Source organism: Dama dama, chromosome 20, assembly GCF_033118175.1.
Source record: "Dama dama isolate Ldn47 chromosome 20, ASM3311817v1, whole genome shotgun sequence".
NCBI lineage: Eukaryota > Metazoa > Chordata > Mammalia > Artiodactyla > Cervidae > Dama > Dama dama.
The window spans coordinates 64,950,225-64,961,922 of record NC_083700.1 but is presented as its reverse complement, the minus strand read 5'-3'; the positions used below and the strand labels follow the sequence as shown (position 1 = coordinate 64,961,922).

General features: G+C 44.1%; 1 protein-coding gene and 1 long non-coding RNA gene across 3 annotated transcripts in view; one reads left to right on the top strand and one right to left on the bottom strand.

Annotated features, from left to right (window-relative positions):
- Window positions 1-1,526: 1,526 nt before the first annotated feature.
- The window catches only part of GIPC2 (GIPC PDZ domain containing family member 2), a 103,725-nt gene continuing 93,553 nt past the window's right edge, over window positions 1,527-11,698 (top strand). For both annotated transcript variants that reach the window (XM_061121563.1, XM_061121562.1), the window contains exon 1: window positions 1,527-1,842. In XM_061121563.1, the coding sequence (XP_060977546.1) occupies window positions 1,603-1,842 (240 nt within the window). In that variant the 5' untranslated portion in view covers window positions 1,527-1,602. The remainder of the gene's footprint in view (window positions 1,843-11,698) is intronic.
- LOC133040256 (uncharacterized) lies at window positions 7,248-8,747 on the bottom strand. Its single transcript, XR_009688935.1, has 3 exons — window positions 8,640-8,747; window positions 7,812-7,929; window positions 7,248-7,597 (listed from the first exon to the last, which is right to left on the bottom strand). It is a non-coding gene; the product is annotated as an uncharacterized LOC133040256 (long non-coding RNA).

The following is an 11,698-nucleotide window of genomic DNA, read 5'->3' as shown; positions in this document are numbered from 1 at the left end:
AAGAGTCAGCTGGTAGCTTAAGCATAGAGATCCTTGAGGAATGAAGAGATCAGAACAAGGGTCAAGTAAAAAGAAGAGATTTCTTCAGAGTTTGGAGAAAGGAGGTAAGTGGAGTCATAGACAAGGGGTTGGGAATTGAGGGAGTTCAGAAGTCACACTGAATGGCCTTAGTTTCCTCTGCAGAATGAGACAGGGTTTTCTGCAGAGACCAAGGAGGGCAGAGGTGGAGAAATCACTTAGGTAGAGTGCTGAATGTTTGGGAGAGAAGGGTACCCAGGAAAAAGTAACAAGGATTATTGAGAGTTGTTGAGGGCTCAGCTGAGGATATGTGACTATAAATCTAATGTGGTACTAATCTCAAAACTTTTCCTTCCAATTCTGCCTTGCAGGGTATATGCCGCTGCTGCTGCTGCTAAGTCACATCAGTCATGTCCGACCCTGTGCGACCCCATAGATGGCAGCCCACCACGCTCCTCTGTCCCTGGGATTCTCCAGGCAAGAACACTGGAGTGGGTTGCCATTTCCTTCTCCAATGCATGAAAGGGAAAAGTGAAAGTGAAGTCGCTCAGTCGTGTCTGAGTCTTCCCAACCCCATGGACTGTAGCCTACCAGGCTCCTCCGTCCATGGGATTTTCCAGGCAAGAGTACTGGAGTGGGTTGCCATTGCCTTCTCCAATGGTACAGAGAAAAAAGATGGAGATTGTCTTCCACTTAAATTCTTATCCTCTGTGTACAGACATGAAAGCATGTGGCCCGGCCACAAACACGTGAGCACCTACCACGCGTTTATGACTGTCACCAGAAGGCCATGATGTTTGTATCCTAAGATGTGGTGTTCTGTAGAATCAGCATCCTAAGGCTTTTATAGAAATTGAGTCACTTTTTTTATTTTTTAAAGAGGGAAAAGAAGCTAGGAGATGAGATGAGGGAGTGGGTTATCAACTGAAGAACATGCACAACCCGAAAGTTTCGAGTTAAGTTTCACTTGAGAGACAGCCTCTCAGATAGCTCTGAGAAAGCTCAGAAGAGGTAAGGGAGGAGCCAGGATATATGAGTGTTTCTGTTGGATAAAAACGCGTACTGGAATATCAAAAGATTACTGCTAATCACAAAGAACAGACATTTCAAGTTAATGACTGTAGAATTTTCCTGTGTAAGGGAAGATGAAAGAGTCTGGGTTCACTGAAATTATTCCTTAAGATATGCATCTTAGCTGTCTAGGGACACTCTCCAAAGCACAGAATGCTTCCTTGTTTTCGGCATCCTGAATTCCCCTCAGGGCACGGGGTAGCGGTAGGTCAGCAGCCGAGGCTGATGGCTTGATCTTCGTAGAACTGGAAAGGCAGGCAACATTCCCTATCCTGAGGTCCAACTTCTCTTCTCGCAGATCCCTCCAGAGGGCTGGTGGCCGCTCCGCCTGCAGGTGCAGCTCCTCCCAGTGGAGGAGGGGGCCCCGACCGGACGGGGCCCGGCCGAAGGGCCTCTGCTATTGGCCCAGCCCAGGCTGCACCTGCCTCGAGCGGGCGGGCCGCTGGGCACAAAGTCCGGGGGGCCAGCCAAGGAGGCAGCAGCCCGCTGGCAGCGCAGGTGGGGCCAGGCAAGATGCCCCTGGGGCTGCGGAGAAAAAAGAAATTCAACACCAAGGAGACCTCCCGGCTGGTGGAGGGCGAGCACACGGATGCGGCTGTCCGCAGTCTGCCCAGCCCTCCGGCGCCCACCCGCAGGCTGGTTTTCCACACGCAGCTGGCCCACGGAAGCGCCACGGGCAGAGTGGAGAATTTCTCCAGCATCCAGGAGCTCTACGCCAAGATCGCGGGTGTGTTTGAGATCCCTCCGTCGGAGGTAAGCGCCGGGCGCTGGAGCTCAGCCTCTCCCACTCCTGCTGCGCAGGTTTAAATTGGCTCTGGCTGCGCTCCCGCGATTCCGAGGTCGGAAGAGGGATTGGGGTCCCTGGTGAGGCCCCAGGGGGAGCGGGAGAGTTTTACTGGGAAGGGAAGACGGCAGTCCCAGGACCGGGGAGAGTCACGTTCTCCAGGCTCGATCTGGCTTCTGGGAAACCCGTGGCGACCTTACTTCCTTATGGAAATGAATAGGCTCTAGTAGCCCCAGATTCAGCAGCTTCAGCGGCTTTCTAGCGTCGAGATCTGGTTGGTAAATTAACACCCTTCACTTTATCTGGACCTTGCCCTCCTGCTTCCTCTGCCGGGGTGAGATGACCATGCTGAGCATCTCCAGGATTGAGGGGCTAGGTGATGCTAAACTAGGTGATACCTTCCAGGTGATGCCAAACTGAGCCCCACTTTGTCCCTCATATGTCATGTCCAGCACCAACACTTTGGTATTTCCAAGAAGATTATTATTCCAAGAGTGGATAACTAAGAAAGTTATACTGAACTGCATGGGACTAGTTGATAGAAATTTCAGAGGGGCGAGCTCTGTATTTGACACGGTATCCTTGAAATGGGGCTGAAATTTGCCTTAATTAGATTGATGGCATGTATGCCAGGAACTGGAGTTTGTTATAGCTAGTTTCAGGAGACATTTATGTAACTTTTTATACTTAACAAGCTAACTGCAAATGCAGGTGTGAGAAGCTAGTCCAAGAAAGTATTTTGTCCACATTTCAAGGAGAAGCACAAGGTCTTGAGGCCCTGAAGGCCTCCCTGGTTGCTTAAGGGGTAAAGAATCTGCCTGCAATGCAGGAGACCTGGGTTCATCCCTGGGTGGCAAAGATCCCCTGGAGAAGGGAATGGCTACTCACTCCAGTATTCTTGCCTGGAGAATTTCATGGACAGAAGAGCCTGATGGGCTACGGTCCATGGGGTAGCAAAGAGTCAGACACGAACTGAGTGACTAACACTTCGTTGCCCTGAACTCTTGGGCATACATAGAACTATCTTTGACTGTCTGTCCTTTAACGTTGTTTATCAGATCGGCTCAAGTGAAATCGAGGTAAAGACAAAATTCCAAGATGAGATGAAAGAGAGATTGAAGCTAACCTTTCAGGGTTCCCAGGCCCGCTGAGGGGCAGGCAAATCACAAGCCCATTCTGTGATGTTTCGGTTCAAAAAGTACTCTTGCAGGAGTAATGTTCTTTGATTTTCTCTAGGAGAGGTAGGTCATTTGGGTAGTTAAGTACAGGATTTGGAGACTGAGAAACCAGGCTGTGGATCCAGGTTCTACCAGTTACTAGCTGGATGGCTTTGAACAAATTTAATTTCTCTCAGTTTCAGCCATTTGTAAAATAGAGGTAAGAGCCTCTACCTTGAAGGGTTATTGTGAAGATTGGAGCGCCTAGATAAACATCAGATTGCGTTGGCATATGGTCAGTGCTTTATATATAGTAACTATTAATAATATCATTAATACTTAACAATTAAATGAGGGGGAGGAGGTAAAATGTGACTGGCCTTTGGCCATGGTCATATAACTAGTAACAAAAAGGCTGGGCCATTATTTAAACTTGGATCTTCCGGTTTCTAAGCTAAGTGAGCCTGTTAGCATTCTTAATTGACAACTTTAAGCTTCTCTCCTGTAACTAGGGGCTCCAGATTTATTTACTTTGCATTAAGTCTTCATCATCATAATGTGTTATTATTTTGAGCTCAAGATGCATGACTTTACTCAATCCACTTAATACCTGAGAAGTACTATTATTAGCTCTGCTTCGTAGATAGAAAACTAATGCTTTGAGGTTTAGAAAATTTTCAAAATGACATGTGTTTGTGAGGTTGCTTTTTTGGCTGCCCTTCAAGGCATGTGGGATCTTAGTTTCCCGACCAGGGATTGAATCCACGCCTCCTGCAGTAGAAGCCTGAAATCAACCACTGGACCTCCGGGGAAGTCCCTAAAATTGGGTTTTTTTTCTGGCTCCAAATTCCATGAGGTTATATTGCTATATTGCTTCCCACATTTTCCAGGGTGTCTCAGTAATAGCTTGACAACCATGTTCAGGGTTTTTGGTTTCCAATGCGCTGACTTTCATTAGAATTTCAAGACAAACAGTGGGTATTTTGATGTGCTTTATCAAAGTTCATAAATTTTTGTAACCCTAGGCATACATGTTAGTGTGTTGTTGTTGTTTTGTCATTAAGTCACGTCTGACTCTTTGTGACCCCATGGGCTGTAGCTTGCCAGGCTCCTCTGTCCATGGGATTTCCCAGGCAAGAATACTGGAGTGGGTTGCCATTTCCTTCTCCAGAGGACCTTCCTGACCCAGGGAGCGAATCCGGGTCTCCTGCCTTGCATCTGAGCTACCAGGGAAGCCCCATATGTTAGTATGTTTATGTACATAAACAACGTTAATGCAGGGTTTCCATTTGGATTAAAAAGAGTTAAGTATATTCAGGATAAAGTATGTGTATCATCATAGTATATGTCAAAGTATTTCAGTAGTTACTTTTTAAAATAATTAATGTTTGGCTGTGCTGGGTCTTCATTGCTGCTCACGACTTTATCTATCTAGTTGTGGTGTGCAGGGGCTACTCTCTAGTTGTAGTGCATGGGCTTCCCATTGTGGTGGCTTCTGTTGTTGCAGGGCATGGGCTCAAGTTGTGGGTTTCAGTAGTTGCAGTGCATGGGCTTCCCATTGTGGTGGCTTCTCTTGTTGCAGGGCATGGGCTCAAGCTGTGGGTTTCAGTAGTTGCAGTGCATGGGCTCAATAATTGCAGCACATGAGTTTAGTTGCCCCATGGTTTGTGGGATCTCTCTGGAACAGGGATGGAATTCATGTCTCCTGCATTGGCTGGTGAATTCTTAACCATTGGACCGTCAGGAAAGTCCTCAATAGTTACTTTTGAAACAAGTAATTTGTTAAAATGCACATCAGGGAGATTCCACTTGTCATCCCATCCTCCCAGCAAGAGGAATAGTGGTATAAACTTGAGATGTCAGTGGGGAGGAAAATCCCCCAAACAAAAAATTTCTCCCTTTTATATGATTATCCCAGAAGTCCTGCCTTTTCTCTAGAGAGGTGGCTCTAAGGATACAAATGGCACTGTCTGAAGAGCTGTGCTTTCTCTGCTAAGGAAGAAAGGGAAGGCTTTGGCCTGACCTGATGGCAGGTGTAGCAGATCCAGGTGGATTTACTGGGAGTCTATAATGTGCCCCGGCTGCGCCAGGCGTATAAGTCTATATGGTGGTCATCCCATCCTTGCCATCGCACTGAGGCAAGATTCTTTTAATTTTGCCATTGAGCTAAGTGAGGCTCTGAGAAGCCAAGCAGCTTGCCTAGAGTCACGGGACTGGCGCGGGGTGGAGTTGGGATTCGAAATGTTTCCTGGTTCCAAGTTCACTACATAGCAGCCATGGGATTCTCAGTAACTTCATTTGAATTCCATACACAAACCAGCAAAACTTCTTTTTTAAACAAATGATCTTTTCAAGTAAAGCCTCAGACTCAACCACAAAAATACTTACTGCCTCAGAAAGAGTCTGTTGTGAATCTGATAATTATGGATTTCACCTATTTCCTGGTTCCTGAAGGAGGAAGCTAACGAAAGCTATGGGTTGCTTGCAGGGTGCAGTCTGTAATCATTACCTTGAAACAGATGGCCAATTATGCAAAAAAAAATCTCTTGCAGCTGATATCATTTTTCTAAACAGCTAAATGAGCAATTCAGTAAAGAGAAAAAAGAAAATCTCATCTAAAAGAACAGTTAACTCATAAATACTGGGACACTCTTACAAAAAGTTTAACACCATCTTTTAAAATATTCAGGATTCATTTGAGTTGGTCACTACACTCTTGAGCTGTGGTCATAAAACTGTTGAAGGGCATTTTGATTATCTGAACCACTGTAATTGTTTGACAAGCAGTTTGTGTCTTGATGTGTTTTCTTAATTCTGTTAGGTGGAAAGATTGTAGGAAAAGAGTGAATTTGAAAGATATTAAGAAATAAATTTTGTTAGATACTTTACATATCCAGAAACTGAAACCTCTAAAGATTTCTGAAATGATTACTTTTGATTTAGTTATATTAGCTTGTATGTGATGTTTGTGTTGTCGCTCAGTAGTGTTCGACTCTTTGTGACCCCATGGACTGTAGCCTATGAGGCTCCTCCATCCATGGAATTTTCCAGGCAAGAGTACTGGAGTGAGTTGCCATTTCCTCCTCCAATGTGATGTATAATACTAAGTAATTTGTTGATTGAATAGGTCAAGCAAATATGGCCCCTTCTCTCTCAAAGCTGTCAAATACCACAATGTACTTGGGAAGCAGAAAAGGCAAAAATTGTGATTTTTAATTTCAAGCTGTATATTCAACATGCAATCATGCTATTGTCTTAAAAAATGAAACAAACTTTTTCTTGTCACCTGCTCCCATCCCTCACACTATTATGCCATTTGTCCTTTATAGCAAAACTCAAAAGTTGTTATCTCCAGTGAGATAACATTTTATATCTCATTTCTCTGTTCAAGACTGATAGCTCCTCATCTTACTTAGAGCAAAAGTCAACATCCAGTGATGGTTACAGGCCCTGGGGTCACTCTGTAATCACTGTTCTTTATGCTCCAGCCAGTATGGCCTCCTGGCTAGTCCTTGAACTCTAGAGCCTTAGGGCTTTTGCATCTTTCTCAGAATCTATCCCTCCTTAGCAGAATGCTCTTCTTTTTTTGTTTTTTCGGCCAGACACCACCCAGTTTGAGGGATCCTAGTTCCTTGACCAGGGATCAAACCTGTACCCTCAGCAGTGAAAGCTCAGAGTCCTAACCAGTGGACCACCAGAGAATTCCCAGAATGCTGTTCCTTAAGTTGGCTCTACCATTGCCTTCTCACTGAGACTGGCACTGATCGTTCCGTTTAAAATTACAGCACCCCTAAAAAAAAAAAAAGAAGGGAACAAAATCCCTAAATTATAGCACCTCCTGTTCCCTTCAGCACTTAATTTCCTCCGTTGATACTAGCATCCTATGTATATTTAACTTGTCTTTTTCCTCTCCCATATACTAGAGTATAAGCTCCACAATGAATTTTGTCTACTTTGTTTTCTGATGCAGCCCACAAGGGCCTAGAATTGTACCTGAAACATAGTTGGAGTTCAAAATATGTTGAGTAAAAGATTCTTCATGAAAATATGGTATTTAAAATCTTGTATCTTTAGCATAAAGCTTTAGTACTGATTACAATACTGGTATCTTATGTATGTGTTATTTTTTTTTTTTTAAATACTGTAGTGTGAGGAAAGAAACTAGCCTTTGAGGGCCTTAGGCATAAGGAGCATCATTCATATCTTGACTGGGGAGTAGTAAGAGGTGAAGTATGGAGACTGAGAAACTAAGTAAAAATGACTTGGATCCAATGTTTACATGTCCACAGATTCCAGAAATTGCAAAGCTGGAATCTCTGTTTGTAAGTAGAATGCTTCCTAAGTAAGTTACAGTGTATGGGGTGCTGTCTTGTGAAACCTTCCAGAAACAGAAACTGCTTGCTTTTCTCAACTTGCTGATGCCAGCCCTGAGCCCCTGTGGAAGTCAATATTCTGTCATCGTGGCACTTTCTGGAGACTGTGAGCAGTGCTGCAAAGTTGATCATTTCCCAGCAATGCAGATAACTGGCAAGTCGAACAGTGTCTTTCTGGTTCCCATATGAGAAATCTAGGAAGATAGAACAAAATGGGGCTCATTGACTTGTATACTGCTCTCCTAGGAAAAACAGTAAAAACACAGGTAAATGAAGGAATTGGGAGTTTGGTGTGCACTTTATCATTGAGATCTGAGGATTATGAAGCAAGCCCAACAACACTGAGCAGAAAGAGTGTGAGAAAGAGAAAGTCAGCTCCTGACATCTGGGAGCTGACCTGACACTCACAGGCAGGTCTTGATGGTTTCATGTTGGACATGATAATTTCACAGAAGATCATCATCAGAAGGGACCATTCTGTGACTGTGGTGAGTCAGACAGAAATAAGACTACTCTGCAATTATGCCTGAACAGAGACAAAAAAATGCAAACATTGTCCATACCACAAAAATAATCAGATATCCCCTTGCCTTGATTAATATAATTGACTGAAGCTCCTTTTACCAACCACAGCTTTACTTTGACAGTTTTTCCCACCTTGTAATAGGTTTACTAGGTTATTGAGTCATAGATTTGGCCCCACTTCCTGACATCAAGTCCAAGCTGCCCTAAGATCACCTGACACAAGCCCAGATCTTTTCTGATACCCTCCTACTCAGACTTTCCCCACAGTTCTCCATGGTGTGCTGCCTCCTTTGTTGCAAGGGACAGTAAACTAGAAATGAGAATTCTTGGTGGCTTTTGGCTGGAAGGCATTGACAGTGGTCTATTACAACACAGATTCTAAAGGAGCACCCTGAGTATGATTTCCCTGATTCCACCCATCCTTTATTTTTTTCTTTTAAAAGTTTTTTTTTTGTCGTGCCATGCAATGTGTAGGATCCTAGTTCCCTGACCAGGGATCGAACTCTTGCCCCTGCACTGGAAGTGGGGATCTTAACTATTGGACTGCCAGGAATTGTCCCACACCCATCCTCTATTTTAATATTGATGCTCTGATCATACCAGTCTCAAAAAAACTACAGGGCTCCCAGTTACTGTCTTATTCCTTTCAGGCTGCTATAAAAAAGTAACACCAACTGGGTAGCTTATAAAAAGCAAAAACTTATTACTCACAGTTCTGGAGGCTGGGAAGTCTAAGATCAAGGTTCCAGCATGGTTACCTCTGAAGGCTCAATTTCCTAGTCCATCACCAGCACCTTCTTTCTGTGTCCTCACTTGGTGAAAGGGGCTAAGGATCTCTCTGGAGCCTCTGTGATCAGGCACTAATCCCATTTATGAGAGCTCCACCCTCATAATTTGAGCAACACCCAGAGACCCCACCCATTGACACTAGGATTTCAACATTTGAATTTTGGGGGAGGGAAGATAAACATTCAGACCATAGCACTTACAAATAACCCCCACCAGCCAAATGTTTGGCCTGCCTGTCTAGAGTCCTGCCTCGTGCGTGCTTAAGTCTCATGTCCTAACAACCTTTTTAACCCAGAATGTTTAACTGTTTAATTCCTCTGTGCCTTTTCTCTTGATGTTCTCACTTCTTTGTTCTGATAGCTCCTACTCACCTCTCGAGTCTCAACTGTTACCTCCTTGAAGAAGCCTTCTTTGTGAATCTGTCAATCTAGCCATGTTTCATACCCACAACTGCATATTTTAACATAGCATTAGCACATTGAATTTAGTTACTTCCCTACCTCTTACTGAGGGCTGGGAGGATTTTTTTTCTTAACATCTCATTTGCAGAGTTGCTAGATGGCTTAGATGCTCCATTAAAGTTTAATAAAGAAAAGTAGATGATGGAAGGTGTATGTATATGTCTAACAGAGTCATTTTGATGTACACCTGAAACTAACACAACATTGTAAATCAACGACACCCCAATAAAAATTTTAAAAAACAGATAATGAATCCAGTAGGAGATGAAGCTGAAGATGTAGACAGTAGTGAGATTACAAACGTCCTTAAAGCTGTATAGGTTTTACTCTGTAGGCAATAACAACAACTCAAGTGTTTTTCAGCAGAGGAATGATCCCTGGCTGGTGTTTTATCAAGTTGAAACACAAATGACTCTTCATTTGCTCTGTTTTCTTCATAAAATTTGGTTTAAGTCAAATAGGATGGTATTTTCTGGAACTGCACAGTACTATCTGAGAAGTTCTAAATATACTACAACCATTATGTGTGTTCACTATGCCTTTTGAACATCAGTCTTGGTTTTATATGAAGAATGCAAGCAAAAACAAAGAAACAAAAAACCCCCAAGAGCTGTAACTCATTTTGAGAAGTGGGAAGTTACTCTCACCAGACTGCCCTGTAGACCTCATTGCTATGAGGAGGATAAGAAATGGGTTTAAGATTGTTGCTCTGTGTTCTGCAGATCCTCTGAAGTAGGTGTGTAAACAACTGTAGAATCAAGTCTCAACCCCTCCCCAAGCCTCTGCTACCTCACAGACAGATGGTGGCCTCTTTGCCATCCCTCCCCTGCTCCCACCCCTCCAGACATCCTGAATACACGTGGGAGTCTCTTGCAGGTGGTAAGAGATGGACACACTCAGGTTACCTTGGACAACGTGTATGTATTTGTTAGGACATACAGGGAGGTGAGGAAGCCCAGATTCACCTCTGCAGCTGGACAGTCCAGTTCCGTAGACTGCTGGAATATCCCTCATGCTTGTCCGGGTGAAAGCAGTAACTTTAGACTCTGGAAAACCAAGAGCAAGTCCTTTACCTTCCCTCTCTGCCACTCTCTCCCTACTTCTTACTCTTTTATTTTTAAATTTTCTTTATTTATCTACTTTTTATCTGTTTTGGCTGTGCTGGATCTTTGTGGCTTTGCACAGGCTTTCTCTAGTTGTGGCGCCTGTGGGCTACTCTTCACTGTGGTGTGAGGACCTCTCATTGCAGTGGCTTCTCTTGTGACCGAGCCCAGGATCTAGGTGCACGGGCTTCAGCAGTTGCAGCGCTCCGGCTTCGTTGTTGAGGTTCGGGGCCCAGTAGTTGTGCTGCACAAGCTTCGTGGCTCTGCGGCATGTGGAATCTTCCTGGACCAGGGATCGAACCCATGTCCCCCACACTGGCAGGCAGATTCTTATCCACTCCGCCGGAGAAGTCCCTCTTACTCTATTCTTGACTATCTCTCTCATCCTTTGATTTTGCTCCTTTAAGGCCCTTATTGCCTCCTCTTTGTGTCTTTGAGTTTTGGCCTCTGTATTTGTGTCCCACTCTGTCTCAAACTTGAGTTGCTTGAGAATGAGCCTCTGCTGGTGAGTCAGGGTGCAGGACGCGTGGGGCAGAGGGGGCCTGTGGGTCAGTGCTTGTCTCCGGTCCAGTGTGTAGGTCCTGTGGTGCTAAGGCAGATGAACAACAGATAAGGAGTCCTGTTGGAGAGGATACTGGGGAGAATATGTAGCCTGAGACTTCTTGATTTAGGGGTGTTGCAGGTATCTTCCACGGCTTGTACAGAATATGAGACTATTCTCACTTCTCTGACTTTTATCTATTGTTCTTCCCTTTACCTGGAAAAATTTCCACGATTCTTTCCCCGTTTACTCTGTTAAAAGATAAACTGAGCCTTATTAAAATTGAGTATATTTGAGCAAAAATTGATTTGGGCAGCGGCAAAAACCAGAAGGGGTTAGGGAGTGCTCCACCAACAGGCGTCAGAGGCAAGGTTTTTCTAGAGGAGTGTGTGCATGCATGCTCAGTTGGGTGTGACTCTTTGCAACCCTATGGACTGTAGCCTACCAGGCTCCCCTGTCCATGGAATTTTCCAGGCTAGAACACTGGAGTGGGTTGCCATTTCCTACTTCAGGGGATCTTCCTGATCCAGGAATCAAACCTGCATCTCTTGCATCTCCTGCATTGGCAGGTGGATTCTTTATCATTGTGCCACCTGGGAAGCCCAATTTAGTTATATGTGTACATATATCTTTTCTTTTTCAGATTATTTTCCCATATAGGTTATCATAAAGTATTGAATAGAATTCTCTATGCTATACAGTAGGTTCTTATTGATTATTTTATATATTGCAGTGTGTGTGTGTTAAACCCAACCTCCTAATTTATCCCCCTCTCTTCCCCTGTCTTCCCTCTTTGGTAATCAAGATGAAATGTTTTAAACTCAATAAAAATCTTGGGAAATAGAATGCCATGTATATGATTCAGTAAGGTACAGT